The sequence below is a fragment of the Labrus bergylta genome, chromosome 10 (assembly GCF_963930695.1).
Source record: "Labrus bergylta chromosome 10, fLabBer1.1, whole genome shotgun sequence".
Taxonomy (NCBI): Eukaryota; Metazoa; Chordata; class Actinopteri; order Labriformes; family Labridae; genus Labrus; species Labrus bergylta.
The window spans coordinates 20,563,774-20,584,399 of record NC_089204.1 but is presented as its reverse complement, the minus strand read 5'-3'; the positions used below and the strand labels follow the sequence as shown (position 1 = coordinate 20,584,399).

At 40.4% G+C, this 20,626-nt stretch overlaps 1 protein-coding gene across 1 annotated transcript in view; it reads left to right on the top strand.

Moving 5' to 3' along the window:
* Positions 1–20,626, top strand: part of adam12b (ADAM metallopeptidase domain 12b) — a 76,147-nt gene that overhangs the window by 44,244 nt on the left and 11,277 nt on the right. Inside the window, exons 12-19 of the mRNA XM_020639209.2 lie at positions 9,436–9,613; positions 13,253–13,342; positions 14,635–14,830; positions 14,942–15,050; positions 15,510–15,708; positions 18,157–18,234; positions 19,965–20,073; positions 20,449–20,587. Of these exons, the coding sequence (XP_020494865.1) occupies positions 9,436–9,613; positions 13,253–13,342; positions 14,635–14,830; positions 14,942–15,050; positions 15,510–15,708; positions 18,157–18,234; positions 19,965–20,073; positions 20,449–20,587 (1,098 nt within the window). The remainder of the gene's footprint in view (positions 1–9,435; positions 9,614–13,252; positions 13,343–14,634; positions 14,831–14,941; positions 15,051–15,509; positions 15,709–18,156; positions 18,235–19,964; positions 20,074–20,448; positions 20,588–20,626) is intronic.

Below are 20,626 nucleotides of genomic sequence, written 5' to 3'. Positions count from 1 at the left end.
TGCTGTAATTGAAGTAAAACTAAACTAAATCATCACATATCATCACTTCATCATATCCCTGATAATGTCCACTGCATGTTTTCATCATTTCACTGCTATTTATTTGATAAGATAAAACATTTTAAATAAATGATAAAACACATCTTAATTTGTGAACGTTGGCAGTTAACTCTTAACTGGTAACAAAGTTGGTAAAATCAGTACTTCCCATTGTATTTCGTCTATTGAGCTGCCCATTATCAGTGGTTATAACTAGCCTTGGATGCTTCAAAGAAGACAAACAGCACCTAACAAAAATGCAGGAGGTACATAATCAACAATTATCATCAGCAAGTCTGCAGAATTAGCAGTGATGACGGTCGCAACGTTACAAGGGTTTCAAATGTAATGGTATAAGCTCGATCATAAGCCCCTTTTAGATTGTTATTCAACAAAAGGGCAGGGTACAACTTGTTATTTACGCATTGCATCTGCAAGAGCTTAATATTGGTGTCACAGTGTGTGATGTCAAATTGTGCTAAGGCATTGCAGAAGCACAAGGCCATCGTGTAAACAAACAGTAGGAGCTTCATATACACACAGCACTCTTGCGTCCTGCTGGCTCCAAAGTTACACATTGCTACCTTCTCGCCTATGTGACACCTCTGTTGCTACCTCTGATGGCAGAACAGGGACAGAACAACTTCGCCCCGCCATTCTGCTCCGAACTATATAATTAGAAGACGATATGTACCGTCGACCTAAATATCCTTCCCTTAACTGGCAACATTTATGAAGCTATAGGGGTGACTTCAGGGTTTACTTTTTTTTCTCTATGCTAAGGCTGTTTAAACATCTCATTGTAAAGGTCATAAAGATCATAAAGATTGATTAAGCTCCACTAGTTGCGCAGTTTGAATCATTTTTACATGACTCTCCATTGTTTGCACTTTGGCCTGAGACGAAAGCAGCTGCTCTAGCATTCTGCTCGTGTCGCCTGTGTCGCTGAGATAACAGTGCTGCTGCAAATGATGGACTCTGTGACTGTTAACAAACAGCAAGGAGATAAGGCCAACACAGAACGCAATCCCAGATTCCACCCTTAGTCTCTTGCCAGTCTGGTTTGTCTGATGGTGGGACCCACAAACCACAAATGAATGTGGTCAGGATGAATTTTGAAACACTGTGAAGAAGACAAAAACAAAAGACTAAAGGACATTGTCACATATTGTTACCATTTCAGAGTACAAATAAACTTAGGATCCACTCACACAAACCCACCCACCCCACCATACTAAGCCTAACATGTTAATGGGAATTTGTCCAATTTTGAGAACACAGGCAGAAAGTTTGCCAGATGTTTAAAACAATTCTGGTTGAGCCAAGAGTAGTTTGCTGTAGCAGTTCATGTTTGGGGCGTGCCATTACATCCTCCAGCCAGTGTTTATGACATGGTGGTGAGGTCTTTTTCCACTTGAAGAGAATCAGTCACCAGGCAAAGTGTAGACGACCCACAACTGTGACTTGGTTAGCGGGAAGCTTGACTGTCTTAAGGGATACGATCAAAAATCTCTGTTCATAAATCTTTTTGCAGACAAGTCAAAAACGTATGGTCGCCCACATCTTAAACAGTTCTCATCTACTCGGGGAAAAAACTGACAATTTGCTGTTGGTTTGACGGAACATGTGCAGTACTTTAAACCGTTGTACCCTGTCCCTGATGCATATTTATGAGGAATGAGTTATGAGTTGACAAATGACTTTGCCAGGACTTTTCCAACACATGTGAGTCCAGCTCCCCTTTGCTTTGCATCTAAACGTGATCTAAGGAAGGAGCTGTGACTGCATGGATAAAACACACGGCGACAAAAGCGAGGAAACAGTAATTTTGTTGAACAAACAGATGGGATTGGGTAAAGAAAAACATTCTATTCAGGACTACTGAGGAGCTTAGAATTTAAGTTTAGAGCAGAAACAGTAGAATCTCCCAAAAAGTCCCTGTGGGTGTTTGATTTTACTTGCTCCTTTTTGTGCCTATCTTTGTCAAACACTGACATTAAAAGTAGATAAAGGCTCCCATATTGCTCAAAGATCAGCAGAGACTCGGATGAAGAAAATTGCAAGTACATGTTCCAAAATGCCACAAATTCTGCCAGAAAACACATGAATAAAATAACTCGAGCACCAGAATTGTCCCAGAAAAACTTGAATGACCTTTTTCTTTACAAATAGAAAAGAGGAAGAAATGTGGGCTGTTAAAAAACTGTGTTTGTTTGTGCAGCCGCTTGCAACACTGAGCTCATCCTGCTGTTCCCATACTCCAGCATTTATGTCAGACAAAGAAAGTGTAACGCACACGGAGCAATTCTGGATTCATGTGGTGCAGATTTTAAATTAGCACACAGTGTACCAACATGAATACTTTCTCTGACTCGTCATTGGCCAAAGATATCCAATGATGTCAGGCAGAGAATTTAGAAGCGTGACTGTTATGATCTAAATGAGTTACAATGACTCACTGTGTTATTAAATTTTTTAATAGGTTTAATGAAGCCCAGACGCTCCTATTCAGCACTCTTTGCTACATAATTATAAGATAAGAAGCATTAGTAGTTGAGAGAGGAGAGGATCAGTGACCTTTCATTCTGAAATTGCTGCTCTGTTTGCTAAGTGAAGTGTGTAGGATAAATCAATGAACAGTGGTATGTTGACATTTTGCATTGTTGGTTTGATTCACTGACTCCATGTATCAATGTTGTGCTTTTTGGTTATCCATATTTCATTGCATTCACCATTGTTCAGCCAGTGTGCTCTGTATCTTTGTTGTCATCGGAAAAGAATACAACACATAATGGAGATCATTGATTTTTATGATGTCTGATCAATCAAACAAGTCTTAGATTAAGTTTATCTTACTACCTTCTTATATTGATACTGTGTCCAGAGGTAGAGTGATTATGCCTCAAAGTTACAATCCAACAGTACATCATCCAGCTCAATAGTTTCCGCCAGCCAAAATGTATTTGTTTCAAATACAATTTAGGGTACAGTCACAGAAAAAGTTTGTATGTAGCTACTTCAATTTTGCAGAACAGGTGTTAATACATAATTATTACATTTTAAATGTACAACTTTCGGGGCGCTGGATAGCCAAGCAGTTGGCTATGTTGCGCGCCCCATGTATGGAGGCTATAAATCTCTTCGGCAGTGGGTTTAAATCCAACCTCTGCCCTTTACTGAATGTTATCCCCTCTCTCCTGATAAAAATGTCCTGTCTCTTTTCAGCTGTCGTATCTAATAAGGTCAAAATGGTCCAAAGATATTCTGTTGGCAAAACCAATAATTGCATCTACCAATCTTGAACTCTTCTCCCTCACCACCTTATTAAGAACCTGCTTGAATGTTAAAGCAGTGTAGCTCGTTTGACTGTGTATTTGGGTTTCTCTCACTTGCTAATGAAGCAAAGGACAGCCTGCATCTAAATGACGTGATTATCAGTGACGCTGCCAGCTGTAATCAGGGCCAGAACGCGCACACACAGGGATCCGTGGAGAGGAGCTTTCTGCCTGGATAGACAGGCATAGCGAGGAAGCAGTGCGTTTATTTGTGTTTATCTCCCTCAGTGGTAGAGCAGAAAGAGAAACAAATAAAAGAGATGGAGGTGAGAGTGAGAGACAAGCAGGAGAAAGATTACAGTGAATGAATTATTCGGCTACACATGACAAGCATGTGAGCCATGAAGACCAGCCAAGAGAGATTTGTGTCGTGACAATGAGCAGAAATATGAGGGACAGAGGAGAAGAACAGAGGTTTGCAAGGACATTTTGAAGTGGGGATTTCTATCAGAAGTTGAGCTCATGCTTGCTCATATGTAGGTGGGGAAAAGGCTCAGTGAAATAACTTTCAAAGTGCTTTCCTGTGTCTGTGTGATACTGGGTGGAAAGATGATGCCCAGCGGGTAGCTTTGGCTGGACTTTTAAGGCCAAGAGGTCAACGCAATGCGAGGTAGCATGTGAGTCTTGTTATTTTCTTGTCAAAATGACAGAGTGTAAGTAAGGTGAAAGGTGCAAAAATGTCATTATCTAAAGATATTCTGCAGAGGAAAGGAGCGAGGAAAGCTAGTTTGCTTGCCCCTGGGTAAATGTTTGCAGAATTTAAAAAAAAAAAAAAAAATGTTCTGCCAGTATTAAAGCTCTGCATTTCCACAAAGGTCAGACGTGTCTCTCCTGCTTAGCTTGAACTAAATGCATGTCAGTCTGTAGTGCAGCTCAGACTCAGAGAGAGACACCTCGATGTCAGTCAGAGAGCCCACCTATGGGAGATCCTTTTATAGTCAACATGTGACCAATGTCTCAACTGTCTGCAGACCCATCTCCCTCTCCCTTCAGACTTATATTTCCTCCTCTGATCTCACTTCCCTCACATGCTGAGATGATCAAACTGACAGGAATCATTTGCACTGCCTGCACATATGGCTGTAGATCCAGGAAAAGCATCTTTGTACACGAGATACAGTATCCCAGCATCTCAGTACATTGTAACAGCTCAGGTTAAAGGCACAAGATCATCTTGCAAGATGCAAAATGTTGCCTATTTTCTCTCAGCGTTAGTAGGTTTGTGTTTTAATTTGTATTTCAGCGATTTGACTTTTGAGATCAAATGAACTTTTCACTATGAGTAGTATTTAATCTGTTACCCTAGCTTTTTATGTCTCCAGTTGCTCTTAAGGAGGCTCTACTATTTTTTTTTAAAGATACTTGGCATTAGACAGATGTTGAATGAAACACTGGCATTCATGGGACAGGGAGCGTGTGAGAAAGATGCTATCTAGTTGCATTATGGGAAATATAGGACTGTGTTTTCTGAACCTCCTTTGCTTTGATTCTAAGCATTCTGTTTTGATCTGTCTCTTCTGAATATGCCAGACTTTCCCTTAAAATGCAAAGCTTCACCAGTTCACTATTACATCATATATTAAAGCTAATGTCCACATCATAAGTGGGTCTGTCTGCCAGCTTGGAGTACGGAGGATAAAAACTAACTGAAGTAGACGACTTTGTGTGCTCATATGTAGCTGTATATACATTGTCATTCTCAGCAGTAAATGAAGCAAGCTTTATGCTTTCTTTGATACTTTATTCTTTGAAAGCTTTGCTGGTCTCACTGACCCTGAACATCTCTGAACAGATGGTATGTTCTGAAAGGAGGTGATCTGAGTCACTGGTGTATAGTAGCAGGAATGCTTACTATGAGTTTTAACATTGTTGCTAATGTTTTTTTCTTGGACTTTAAAGCTTCTCAATGATAAAGATATTGACCTTCTCTCTTAAATGTGAAAACAGTGAGATGGCATGTTCCCACACAGACAGCAAGATGTTGGTCACTGGTAAATAGTAGCACATGTTTACAGTTTACTGTAAATTTCTATAAGCTCTTTTGCTTTATTTAAAGTTTTTTTTAATGCATTTCGTAAAATACTTTTCAACGTCTATCACATATTACTTCCATTTAATGGTAAATCAAGAAGTGCAGTCATCATCATGAACATATAGGCGTCTCTGAGTCACAGATGGTTGAACCCAGTGAAGCTTGTTCTGATGGAGATTTCCCTCTACAGTTAAACACATAAATAGACATGAAAAGTATTCAGGGGTAAACACATTTCAACATAATTGAATTTAAATAAAATGAATAATGAAAGATGATCGGATGATTAATTAACAACAAACTAACTAATCATGTTTTTTTTAACTGCATGGCTCTGCCAAGGTAGGCCCACCTCAGGAAACCACACCTGGAGATGGTGCAGAACTTTTTGCTTATATTATCCAGGGAAACCTGCACTCTCTGCTCGGCTAATTTCCTGGATAGCAGAGCAGCTGTGTGGTCTCAGCTGTGATAATACACAGCTTCAGTGTGGGTCTGTTACAGTGGAGCTCTTTAAATTCGAGCATTATTAAAAGTTTTTTTCCCCTCTTGTTTTGAAAAGGGTTGTTGTCTAAGCCTTCCAATTTCTTTTGAGGTTAGAGTTAAGGTTAAAAAACACAAGACCCTCAAAAATAGATTTTCCTAATCAGACTTGTACTCAGAACAATTTTCTGCTGAGCATAGGTTCATTTTTTCCCATAACTGTTTTCTGTATTTTTGTATTCGCTGATCTTGTCTGTGTAGGTTCTCAGTCACCCAGGTCATGGTAAATCAAAGCTAATCTCTCCTCAGTGGCCTGCAGAATGTTAAACTCAGTAACTCAGTTGGGATAGACCCACATCCACAAAGTTCTAAAGACGTATCCTAGCCTTTTTTGTAGGATTGAGGCCTAGTCCACACGAATGATCCCTTCCACACACACTCAGTTCTCACAAACATCTTCGTCCACATGAAACCGCAAATGACGTCCTCTGTCATTGAGATATTGCTTCTGGTAACACCCTTAATAACTGAAGATTATTTTCCCATCTTTATCTTACTTTCCCCCCTTATGCACTATTTAATGTTCGGGAGGAAAAAAACAAGATTTTAAACCACTTTTAAAGGTTGTGAAAAATTCTATATGTAATGATATGTAACAGTGCTGTAAAGTTGACTAATAATTCATGTCAAGTTGCATTGCTCCTTGCGCTTGAACATTTCCCAGGCTTGCACAGTCAGCCTGTGCATCATTAACCAGGTGAAGGGAAATGTAATAATGTCTTTTCCTGTTTATATGAATTAAATTCCAATACAGAGAAGAAAAACATATAACATATTCTGTCCTGATTTTTGAGCGTCCACCTCCTGGCAGTAAACTCATTTTGTGTGTCTGCTCGTCATGTTAATTCTCTCTCAGGCAGTCTATGACAGAAATCAAATATTCTTGCAGCATCTCTGGATACACACCTTGCCTGACATTGCATCTGTTACCAAGATGAAGTGGACACCTGTTACCTGGAGGGGATGTCAGCTGCAAATTAGAGGCTACGGCTCAATTATCAAAGCTCTCATTCATACACAATCACTGGCCACTTTGGACATCAGTTAAGGGTGTATCATTATAAACGACTTCTTGGTTCCCGTTATGACTGCTTGAGGCGCCCTCCTCTTTAAATAGTTGAGCATAAAAAATGACAGAGCACGTCTTAATCTCTCACTTGTGGAGAGCTGCATTTAATTGGCTTGAAAGGTCATTTTATTGATTAAAATTCCAAAAGTGATATTGCAATCTTTTTTTCTTTTATTCAGGGTCACTTAACTTTAACAGTTTAGATCATTTTTATTGAACATCTTCAAACCAGTGGGAGAGGTGTATGATATATCAGTGGTCATTGTGGAAACATGCCTGGAAAACTGAACTATGACCATATCATGTTTTTTATCTCATGGGACGTTCAGTTTTTTAGAATGAAATCTGCCTGCAGAAAGTGATGCTCTTCCTTCAAAGATATGCACTTATCACAGACCTTTAATCATGTTGTTTCCAACATACATACTGTATTTACACTGGGTCTGGATCTCATTCCCTACATGTGGATCTAATTTGATCCAAATAAAAAGGTTTTCCTCCTCCTCAACAGACATCCCAACTTTCACCATTAACATATGTTTAAAGAAACCAGACTCTGTTTACCCCGCTTGCTGATCCCCCATCATGGCTGTGTTTTGTTATCAGTGGCAGCCTATTTTTTTTCCCCAAGGGCACGGCCTTCTCCTTGCCATAATTTGATCTGCATAGTCAGGCAACCTTGATTCTCTGCATGGGTCTCCACACTCTGGGCAGCAGAGAGGTCTGACTCTTTGTGATGTGGTAGTAAAAAGACACTAACAAGTGGCCTATGGGTGCAGACAAGGGCAAACAGAGACAGGTAGATTTGCTTTTGGGCAGTGAGGGATGAAAGCAGCCCACACTCAAAGGTGAACCGAGTGAAGTGGACACAGTGGTTTCCCCCTAGGGTGTCCGTTAGCAGTGGATGTGTTTGTGTTGTTGGGAAATCTGTGTTCTCTGATTTCTGTTTTCTTTCCCACTGAATGCCTCCACCGTTATGTCCCCTCGGAGCAGTGAAATATCCATGCAGTTGCAGCATCCAAATGCCCCTTAGGCAAAGGCAAAACATCCCCCCATATATACAAACACACACACACACACACACACACACACACACACACACACACACACACACACACACACACACACACACACACACACCTCTGTCCATTGCCAGGCTTCACAGATATAGTCTGTGTACTGTTGAATTTTCACAAATGTGCTCTTTCAAGCAGCAAGCTTTGCAGGCAGTCTCCACGCCCTGCTGCGTTTGAAGACCCCAGTCAGTCTATCGCCGCATAAGTACGTGTGTGACATGTTTCTGTCTGAAGTCAAGCTTTTCAAGCATCAAGTGCCAGCTGCCTCTCTCTCTGTCATGTCCGCCAATCCTTTCTGCTAGCCATTGCTCCCTGCCTGCCACCCTACATCCTCCATGTCCTCTCTTTGAAGCCAGACGATAAATCCCTCTATGACTGTGTGAGCTGTGAGAGCCTCATTTTACACCCCAAATCCTGCTTTTCTGTGTCAGGCCTTTTGTAAAGGCTGTTCTTGTGTGTTAGCTGGCAGGAAGCAGGAGGAGAAGACTTGGTTATGTTACTATCAAACACTGTGGTGTGGAGGTTTTGGCCTGTGGTGGGTTTTTGAATTTAGAAATGTTTAAATGGGGTTGGGGATGGCAGACTGCCGCAGTTTTTTTTTAATTTAAATTGTGTTAAGACTTTTATTTTAAGTTTTGGTTTGTCATGTATCATTTGTAACTTGTAATGTAGTTCATTCATTTATTTCATCAATAGATGCTAAATACATAATCTTAATCTGTTTTATACTGAATAAAATCATCTTCATTTTTTAACTCCTAATAATCTACAGTTATTTATACATTATGAGACAGCCGGCTACTGGACTTAACAGTTTAAGACCTCTGCCCTGTTACATAGGAGGAAGACACAGAGATTCATCTTGTGTCTGTTTTTGGCCATTTTAGGGACTGTGCCCTCTTCCCCTTTTGTCAATAATCCTCCTGTCTTAACCAGCATACCTGGTTATACGCTTAAATTGTCCTTTTCTATTCAAGACTTGCCTCTTGAAACTAAAGCTGCCAGAGAAAATGTTTCTGTGGGTATTTGATTGCCCAGTTGTGTATTGACCAGAATTGAAAACCTGTTGAGCTCATACGGTGTCTGTAGACCATTAAATTTGTGTGAAAGGGCCTTTTCAATGAGCAGATTGAACAAAGCTTCCAGTGAACACTCTGTCTGTGTCCTGGCTCAGCATAACGATTGAATCCACTTTCCTCCAGATCATTCTGGTTCTCCGAACAATGATGGCTCACATGAAACGGGATTTTTTTTCTTTCTTTCTAGGTCTCAGACGAATTTTGAATATGAAGTCTTTATTCCTACATTTCAGTCATTCTTGTTCTTCCGTTCCTCTTTTAGGTATCCATTCCCGACTGTGTTCAGTACATGCAGTAAGAAGGACCTTGCTGCTAGTCTGGAGAAAGGTGTGGGCATGTGTTTGTACAACATGCCAGAGGTTAAGGTGCTCTATGGGGGCCAGAAGTGCGGCAATGGTTACGTGGAGGAGGGAGAAGAGTGCGACTGCGGAGAGCTAGAGGTAAGGTCCAGAGAAAACCCCTCAAACTCACTTAAGTTGAATGAATCGTCACTGAGGTTGTACTGAGCAGAACTTCATATCTGTGAGAATGTGAAATAGTGCACAAAAGAACAAATGTATTTGCTCCATAAAGGCAAATCAAAGAAGAAAAGTTTGTCAGAAAATCCATGTTTATTTTTGGCAAAACACGATTCAGCAAAGGGTAGTAAATACACAGGTGTATAGTCCAAAACACAGGCTTTATCTTTCTTTAGAGCCCATTAACACTCAATGTGTTGATACTCAAAAGTCAAAAAATATACTAGGTTTAAATTATCAAGGGGAAAAAAGCACCAAGTGTGCACTTTTCTAACTTGATGCTGCCTTTACAAAACCCATTGTCCAAATAAAATGATGGTAACTGTCCTTGAGGCAATCATCCAGAACCACAGAGGGTCTCCACGGGTCATCAGACCCCCCCCCAACAAGTCACAACAAACTTCAAGTTAAAATTTCCCTTGACACTGATGTTGTTATTTGGGCTCAAAAGTTTCAAAAGCCGCCGTGCAAAAAATTGCTCAACAATCCACCGGAGGCCTCCCATGTAAGAGTTTTATTTACATCACACCTCGTGTCCCACATGTGCTGAACAGCGCTCTGACAGGCTGCTACGGTGATGTCATATCCTTGTTGAAGGCCCATTCATCAAACCACTGTCCAACTGTGTGACAAAGGAAACAAACAAAAGACCAATCGAGCCCAAGCTGAAATAAGCTTTTTTTCTGGCTGTGCCACCCAAACACTGGGGCAGGCTCTGATACATGTTTGCACACACACACACACACACACATGCAGCAGGGCTCTTTGGGATGTAAAGTGGGAATTACATATGGAAAGCATGTATTGAACGCTTGCAGCCAGGGCAGGCGGTCGTCTCACGAAGCCTTATACTCAAGATTTGATTACAAATGTATCATTCACTATTTCTCAAGGTTGATGTGTTCCCTACATTATACATGTTGGAGAAAATAAAGTACAATGCCCCTCATCAATCTTCATATTGCTTGTTTTTCAAACCAACATCTGAAACCCATAAATCAACTATTTCTGATGATATAATTAATAATGATGTTGAAATCGAAGAATAGTTTTTTTTTATCCCTTTGTGTCCAACCATCCCCCTCCTGTGATCATGGTTTCTAATAATCACCTATAGGGATTTTTTTTTAAGTTTGCACCAACTCTCACAAGAAGAACTGATTAGAATTGTCCTGTCAAATTAAACTAAACTTGTATGCTACTGTAGTTGTGACCCCCCAAAACATGAAGTAGGATATAGGATGGATTGATTACATTTTATACCCAAACATTAAACTACACTATGACATCAAAATGTGTTTAAAGACAAAAACATTCTGTGGGTTGCTGGTAGCCGCGCAGTTAATGTGCATGTAAAGTGGCTTAAATCCTTGGAGCGGACGACCCGGGGTCCAAATCCGACCTGTGGCTACTATCCGGCATGTTGTTCCTGAATCTCTCTCTCCCTAGTTTCTGACTCTATCCACTGTCCTAGCTCTAAAATAAAGATGTAAAAAGCCCCAAAATAAATGTCAAAATATATATACTGTATTTCTGGACACTACTTGGGGCCTTAACTTCTGGATAAAAGAAGTTATTCTGACCATAGATCATAGTTCTTCTGTATTACCATTAAGATTAAAGATGTTTGTGAAGCATCTGGGTATTTGATTTTTTTTTACATCATGACTGCTGGATCTGTGATTGATCTGAATCAACTTTATGAACCAATTATATGAAAACATACAATTAATTTGACTGTTTTACATTTCTCTCAATGAGCTTACAGCCTGATAGATAAATAGTAAAACAAGAATAACAGCGCTTAACAAAGCACAATTTAATACAATTACTTCTATATTCCTATGTCACTACTCAAAAGATTACCTTATGGGGATTTACAACAACAGAAAAGTCGTCCTCCACCCATATAATGAACTTGACTGGTTGATGGAGAGAATTGAGACAAATACAAGGCAGTTATTCTAGTTGCTCCAACAATAAATCATTTATGAAAAGCACTTCTTTGTATAATGATGATATTAAAATTGAATCAATTGACTTGTCGCAGCTCATCTGAGTCTCTAGGCCAACTGAATTTTACAACGTGTATTTATTTCAAGCGAGTATATCATAACACTCACAGAGTTGATATTCTACTGAGATTAAATGTGTACGACTCTCGTATGAGTTTAACTAGGAGACGTAATGCCATCACGAGGTTAATTTCTCTGGAATGTCTTCACTCTGTAGAACTACTCACACAATCATGACTCAGCAAAAATCAGCTACAGCTGTGAATATATTTACTGCCAGAGATGTTTGTCATTTTAACCAAAGGAAGTAGAAGTTATCCCAGGCTAAAAACGTCATAACATTTTGTCAAAAAGCGAAGAGAGACAAAAGGACCAGTAAGACAGGAAATGTTTGATGTGAGATTTGATAGCAGCTGAGTCCAACAGATGTTTATATTCTGCTAACCTAGAACCAGATCCAAAATGGAGCTCCCTACCTGCTTTTGAGCCTTTTTTCTGCTAAGACCTCAATGACTCAACTATATATTTGATTATATAGTTAGGGGATTTTATGATTTTTTTGCCCCATCGTTAAGAGAGAATACTGTAGGTGGTATTTAAGCGGAGTCATTGTGTTTGACCACCAACAAGCATGCCCTTCAACAACCTCCATAATGTCACCACAAATGGCCTGCTTGTTTTATCTGCCAGCCCACTTAGGCCGAGAGATTAAAGCAGCCTTTTCTCTCCTCTCTAAACAATTTGTCAGGGCCAAGAGGTAAACAGTCAAGACTCATGAAATCCAAACCACACATCGACTGAAAATTAGACATCGGACAATTGGGCTGCCTTCAGTTCCCAGCCTTCATCCCAAATCGTCATACAACAGCCACGTCGAGAGAAGATAAATGCTGCTGGGAGTTGTTTTCTGCTCAAAAGTGCGATGCTAGACACTACTTGGAAAACAACGCTGATGTGCTTTGGCATCAAATGAAAGATAAACATCAGAACTCCTCCCTCAAGTCCTTTAAAGCCTCACCCCCCCACCCCATCTGCTCCTTATGTATCCTCTCTCTCTTTTTTTCCGTTTCCTCAGGCAGACAGCTGATATTGTCATTGTGGTGAAGTGGCTGTAATCTTCACCTCTTAAGGGGTTTCAAATCCCACTCCTTCCTTGCTCAACCATACTGTAGTAGTCAAGTCTGCCACTCCACATACATCACATTTTGAACAAAACAAACTCTCAACTGCTACATCTGATTTCTATCTTTTGCTCCCACTTTTTTTTTTTTCACTTCCACACGGGTCATCGCATTAAACACACCCCTCCTTTAAAAGGTCTTGTGAAAATCCCCAAATCAAGACCATGTGAGCTTTGGTTCATATGTCTCCACTCAAAGGTCTCCAGGTCAGGTTGAGCAAGGCAGGAATCCCCGGACAGGAAGTGCAACCCCTCCGACCTGGAAGTCTTGATCTGACAGAGACCAGCTGACAGGGGAACTACAGAGCAGCGCTGATCAAGTTCACATGGTTTTAACCAGTTTGTTTCCTTTCTCTGTTTTTCCAGGAATGTATGAATCCATGCTGCAACGCCACCACATGCACGCTTAAGGGAGACGCAGTGTGCGCACACGGGCAGTGCTGTGAAGACTGCCAGGTACAACTTTTTCTCAAGTAGCTCTTCTACCATCACATGCATTCTCCTTCCATTTAGAACCCTCTTTTCCTCATTTAAGTCCAGTTCTTTTCACTCTCAAAGCTGGAAAGATTCTGAAATGCTGTTTTCTTTGGTCCTCTGAACATTACACAAAGTTTCACCCTGCAGAGATTTTCATCTTTCATTTCCAACTCAAGTACAAGAACCCAAACTTTCTGAAACTCTGTTCATTTTCTCTGGAAGGTTATTAAGAGGTTCACAATAGTTTGGTCTCATTTTTAATTTAACATCGGGTCAGTTCATTCAAACTGCGTAGATCCTTACCTCAATAGGCTGGTTTCAACTGAGGGCATGTATTCAAGTTAGATAACATCACTTTTACTAAGTTCTAAGTGTTTTTTTTTGCTTTGACATGGAGATCTAATTTCTAGCTGCCTCTGATCTGTGCCCTCTCTTTGAAAAGGGAGATGTATTAAAGATTATTTATTTACCTTATCCTTATCCTTGTACCTATTATACTGGCAAAAGAGTCCTTTGCTCTGCTTCATAGAAAGTATATTTCACATCAAGGCACGAGACATCATGAGACACAGGACTGTACTTATTCTAGTTCCCACGTGTCTTAAGTCTTTATCTATGTGATAAAGAATCAACCTCAATGTTTAGGTCTCTAAAATATGTTTTGAGTGTTTGTTTTTATCAAAGGATGCAGCACTGACAAGAAGGGGCAATCAGCATTCATGCTCAAGGACGTCATTAGTTCAGTTACCTACAATATCAAGTGTAGAGTCCAAAGCTGCAGCATTCTGTAGAAAACTGAAAACACTTTTAATGCTTGATGTTATTTTCACCATTCTTGCACAGTATCTCGTACAGTATCTCATATTTGAGGTTGATAATATCTGCCAGTCAGTCCACCTCTTTAGTCTGGTCAAGACTTCTTTTGTGGATTGCCATTACATTTCTGTACTGACGTTCATGTATCCTAGAGGATAAATCCTTCAGACTTTGGAGATCCTCCGGTTATTCTCATAGCACCACCATGAGGATGGTATCTGTGGTCTGAACAGATATTGTGTGGTCTGTCTCCAACATTGCTATCACTCTTCCCACACCAAGTGCCTACTACGGCACAAGCATTTTTGTCCAGTTGGTAACAGTCTTTTCATGTTCATATCAAGACCTAATAGGGAGTTCACAAAGTCAGAAGGCCAAACAGATGGATGAAGTCAGTCATGTTGCAGAGTCCATGTCTGAAAGGTCTTACTGACTGAGGCCGTTTGTGTTAACAGCTGAAACCTGCTGGCACCCTCTGTCGAGAGTCCAGTAACTCCTGTGACCTGCCAGAATTCTGCACCGGTGCCAACCCTCACTGCCCAGCCAACGTTTATCTGCATGATGGGCATGCCTGCCACAGCGTTGAAGGATACTGCTACAACGGCATCTGCCAGACTCACGAACAACAATGTATCACCCTGTGGGGACCTGGTAAATCAATAGCTACTTATAACTTGAACTGTGTAGCAAATATTCACTTTTACAAGAGAATGCTTCATGTTGGTGTTTTTATTTAAATTCCTCGTCAATGTTTGTGTGCAGGAGCCAAGCCTGCCCCTGGGATATGCTTTCAGAGAGTCAACTCAGCAGGGGATCCTTATGGGAATTGTGGGAAGGACTCCAAAGGCTCCTTTGCCAAATGTGACGCGAGGTAAGACTGCAGCTGCAGCAGTGAAGCGTTAGAGGTACAGCGAAATCTCAGAGCAAAACGCAACTGATTAGCTTAAGCGGTGTCATTAGCAATCATCATTACCTTGTGGAATCTGACAAGTGATTTTCAAACAAATGTTGAGCGGGGTGAAAAATGTAATTCGAGAAAGATAGCAGCTAATTACATTTAGAGGAAGTCTTCACGTGTCATTTCATGCTGTTCTTGTTGGCTAATTGTTCTGAAGATCTTCTCCCTTTGGGTGAATTCTGTAATCAAGCTTTTTGTTAATTGATGTAATTGCTCTAATGGCCGCAGGACTGAAGCATTTGGCTCTCTAGCAGTCTTTCATCTTTGGGTACAGTTACTTATCTCTGTCTGTTACTGACAGGCTTATTTAATTAAGTGTCTTACTATGTGTGTTTTAATTGTGCATGCATGCGTGTTTCTGTTTGTGTGCAGGGACGCACAGTGTGGCAAAATTCAATGCCAAGGTGGCGCCAACCGACCAGTGATTGGAACAAATGCTGTTTCCATTGAAACCAACATCCCGCTTCAAGAAGGAGGGCGTATTCTGTGTCGAGGAACACATGTTTACCTGGGTGATGACATGCCGGATCCTGGGCTGGTTCTGGCTGGTACGAAGTGTGGAGACGAGATGGTGAGTGATTCCTTCAATATTAATATGTAAAATGACAAGAGAGTGCTTGGTTGTTCATACTTCTTCATTAGTGGCAAAAACAATGCTGGCAAAGTTCATGCACCCCCATGCACAGAGGCTACAGTCCTCAAAGCAGGCAGCCTGGGTGAACCACGGGCTCCTTTGCCGCATGTTATTCCTCTTTCCCTCTCCCTGATTTCCAGCTCAATCCACCATCCTGTCTCTCCATAAAGGCTTGAAAAGCTCAAAAAGAAATCATGAAAAAGGAAAATAGTGTTGATGACATAAAGGAGGTTTCAACCAGGCTCAGGAGGAGTAATAATAAAACAATACTTAAAGTGCCTGAGGAGATTTAAACTAGTTATGAAAGGGTAAAAAAATCAATATTGAAGTCTCTTTTAAGACCTAGAAAAGTAAACGAGGCCATCAGCAACAACTGTGACTATTTCCTGAAAGTAATTTACAGTGCTGCAGTGAGTTAGGTGTTAGCTGAGATGATTTACAGCATGCCCAAGAAACAGCTTTTTTTTAAAGTTCTCAACAGCAGACATCCACAATCAGTCATACATTCGTTAACAGAAGGTAGGATGAGTTATGTTGACAGAAAATACTACATACCCATGTACAGGATAGAAACAGAAAATAGATTAGATGTACAGATTTGTCAAAAGAAGGGGATACACTTTATAAAAACTGAACATCCCTCTCAGGGGTTTATTCAGAGTGAATGTAGACAGAACAGACATATACTGTATGCCCACTGGCCCCATTCCCCCATATGATATCAGGTGAAATCTGTTGACGTGTATTCACTGTATTATGAATAACAGTACGCTATTTATATTAGGTTTGGTTGAATATCAAGTTAATTGTGCTTTATTCTTTAAGTTATTTTAGTGTTTGCTCACAAACGGCTCATCTTGCCTCACATATGACACACCTGCACCTCGTCTCTCTTCTCTCTCAATAAACAGCACAGCGGTGTGTCTCGCCCCGGTGCTCAGCATGTGTGTGTGTGTCTGCTTCTTTGACGATCTTCTTCAGCAAAATGTTTTACGAAGTTTCCAAAAAATACACAACAGGTGAGCCTAGAGAAGGGAGGCATGTTATTGACGATATAACAAAACTAAGTAGCAAATAGATTGAAGAATATCATTTGCAGCACTTATGATTGAAACATTTGCATCAGAAGGTTCATGCTTAAAATGAGACGTTGCACCATAAGCATTGCATCTAAGAAGGCACTTAAAAAGAGTACAACTCTGTCTCGATATCTGAGTACCTAGCAATTTTTAGCTATTTTAAAAATGAAAAATGTAAATGCATTAAGGAGCCTAGAGCTTTGACTCTGGCTAAAAAAGTGGTCACGTGTGTGAAAGCCCAGTTGTGCTAGAAAATGACTGTTTTATGCAAAGTGCTATTCAACAATTTCACACATTAAATGTGTTTGTAGTTCTGTTATGTATTGTAAATGCTAGCAATAACAGCAAACATTTTCAGGCACTTTATCTTGTTGCACTCAGTTGTTCATGTGAAAAGTGGAAGACATGTTGGCACTCTGAAGAAGCATACAGGCAGGTATAGAGTGTAGAACCAAACTGTTGGGTCTTACAGTCCTACAAATCTTTGAAGACTCTCTGACTTACCTCAGGAGACTTGCCCTTGGTGCTAAAAGGCCCTTCAGCTCTGTGTACAAACTGGCCGTCTGCCATGTCAGCTTTTTCTCCTGGCTGTTTGCTCTACAGAGCTCGATTTAGCTCCGCTCATTATGTGGAAATTGGGATGGCCTGAAGGTGGGTCTTTGTCTTTGTCATTGGCCTTTTTTTTTTTTTTCTTTTTTTTTTTTTTAATTCTCAAAAAAGTTTTTCTATTTCCCATGCAAATTAAGGTATTACGTTTGCAGCACATGGTCAGCATTACAAGTAACCATTTGAGGAAGATGAGAGAACAAAGCTGCTTTACCTGATGCAGGCCTGATTTTCTACATAAAAGCCACAAAAGCTGCCTTTCTGTTTTTGTAGTCAATTAAGTCAACTTCATCTTTTGCACATTTAGTCTTGTACATATTAGTCTTTGTAATACTTTTGTTCATGGAGGGCACAGTTTACTGAAGCCATATTCATTGTATGTGTGACCATACCTGGCCAATAATAAAGCTGATTGTGATTCTGATACACAGCATAAAGAGCCTTTGGCATTGTTCACCTTATGACCTGTATTCAGGGTTGTGATATTTGTGGGTCAGCCTGGTTTACATGCCCACCACACATCTCCTCTGTGATTCACAAATGTGTTTCTATCTTTAAAATGATCCGCTCCTTTAACAGTTTTAATCTGGTTCTATTTTACTTCAACGCTTGTTTATTTTTCATTTGTTCGTATTAATCCTCATTGGCCTTTGAGTTATGAACCTCTAAAAGAATTCTTAATGATTCACTCCTGTTATAGGTGTGCCTGAATCGGCAGTGCCAGAATGTCAGCGTGTTTGGTGTGCATGAGTGCTCTGGGAAGTGCAGTGGACGTGGGGTGAGTACTAAGTACCTACAAGCTCAATATGTACTTGTAAATTATGCACAGCAGCCTTTGAAACAGTGAAACCGCCCTGTAAGAAGTCAGTATTTATTCATTTTTTAGTATTTGAACAGCGTAAAGACTCTCTCTCTATAATTGCAGATAATAGAAGAGAAACAGGACAGCCTTTTAGTTTCAACAGCTGGTACTACTCTTTACGATCCTCTTCATTGTCCCACTGAGGATAAATCAATCCAATCTGTGAGCATCATTTACGGTGTACCTATACTCATCTGTATATCATGAATCCTCCTCTGACTCTACAGTGAGAAAAATACAGTTCAACACTGCAGGAAGAGACAACAGCAGACGTTCTGCTGCATTAAAAAGGAAATAATCACCTTTCTCTCTCAGAAGTTCGTATCAATTATTCATCAGAGGGGTTTTTCTATGTTTTATTTACCTTGTTGTGGAGTTGTTAGATTCAAACACTCACCTGGGGCTCGATAACCTTACAGTTACCTCTGAAAGTCATTGCTAATTTACCTTGAGAAATTAAATCTGTAATTCTGAGGCTGTTTCAATTCTAAAAATCCTTGAATCACAAATCACAAAAAAAATCAACAACAAAAAAGTTTGAAAACTAATAAAAGTCAAGGGAAATTATTTTCTACTAAGAGCTTGAGATGCATCTTCCCTCCTGCAGAAACATCGCCTCAATCAATTTCTGCCTTTTTCTCAGACACTTCACAAAGAACAATACCTGACGGGAAAAATAGTAAATCTCTGAATTACCTGCAGGACAATGTTGTCTGCCTAAGAGTCCAGTCACTTTATCTTTAAAGGCATATATTGACTTTATTAAGGTTATTTGGTATGAAGCAGTCAAGAATCCCCTTTAAGGATTTACATTACATTTACAATAATCTTCTAGATTTCTTCAAGGGGTCAATGTGTAAAATGTGATCTTTCCTGATTATCTAACACACTGACTTAAGAAAGAAACGGAAGGTTGAGCTTGATTATTGTGTTTGCATCAAATGCAGAATTCAGTCAATGATTGGGGTTCAATCTTCAACTCGTTTCCCACTCACATTTCCCACTTTGTGTACATTCTACATAAGAGAGTCAGATAATCTTACACAGTCCTTGTGACAAAATCAGTCGTGTGTTTTCTTCGGTAACCTTTTACACACAAAAAAAAAACTTCCCCAATCATACATTCCCTCTAAGTCCAAAAGCATCTCTTAACCCTGTCACCCGGTGCAAAGGAGTGTCCGTGGCCTGGGGACAGAGAAGGCACTTGACTGTACGTCTGTGCTAAATGTAAATCCCCCACAGCTGCTCCACTCCCTCTGCATCTCCCTCCATCCTCCTCCTCCCTCTAACTGACAGCTGGACTGAGTTTACATCACCAGGGAATCCTCCTGGATCAAACTTCTGCACTGGAAACCTAAGGCTTTACGGGATGGACTCTGAGATACACATGTTTTATCTATTACAACACACATGCACAGCGAGTGTGCTTTTATATAAAGCCACTTAAAAAAATTCAAGTGTTTTATTTATTATTTAAGAGTAAACCTCTTCAGTTTTTATCTTATTAGGGAACGGAGTACTGCAATATTTATGTCAGGCAGTAATACGAATGCCTTTTGATGCTTTTGTTTGCAGAAGAAAAGAAGAAGCTTGTTCTATACCGTTAAACTAGCATGTACTGTGAAGTAAGGTTATCTTGTTTACAGGTGTGTAACAACAAGAAGAACTGCCACTGCGAGGCACACTGGGCGCCTCCATTCTGTGAGAAAGCAGGCTTCGGTGGGAGCATTGACAGTGGGCCGATGCGACTGGCAGGTAGTCTGGACGATAACATTTCTGTTTTCACTCATGTAGACTCAGACAGGCGACAGCGCTAACTCAGAAATGAGCAACAACACAAACCCAGCTGCACGTTGTACATCTCTCTCTCTTGCAGAGGGAATTGATGTGTGGTACACAAGTGTAACTTTCCCAGAACAACACAACTCTAATTCCATCTCACAATACATAAAACAGTCTGTATTTGAAAGGCGATGATGTTGTTTGTAGTTCTTAGATTGTAATTAGTAGAGAAATACGATGTGGCGCTGACCGTGCTGTAACGGTCTCTGCATCATGTCCTCTCATTGTTCTGTGCGCTAGATGTGCGTGTGTGTGTATTAATGTGCGTGTTGTCATATGTGGCATCAGCCGACAGTGTGGTCATTACTGTGGCGATCCTGGTTACCCTGGTCAGCCTGCTCGTAACCACGGTGATCGTCTTCCTGAAGAGGAAGACTCTGCTGCGCCTCCTCTTCACCAATAGGAAGAGCACCTTGGAGAAACTCAGGTGACATTTTCTCTCTCTTTGTCATAAAAAAAAGATATT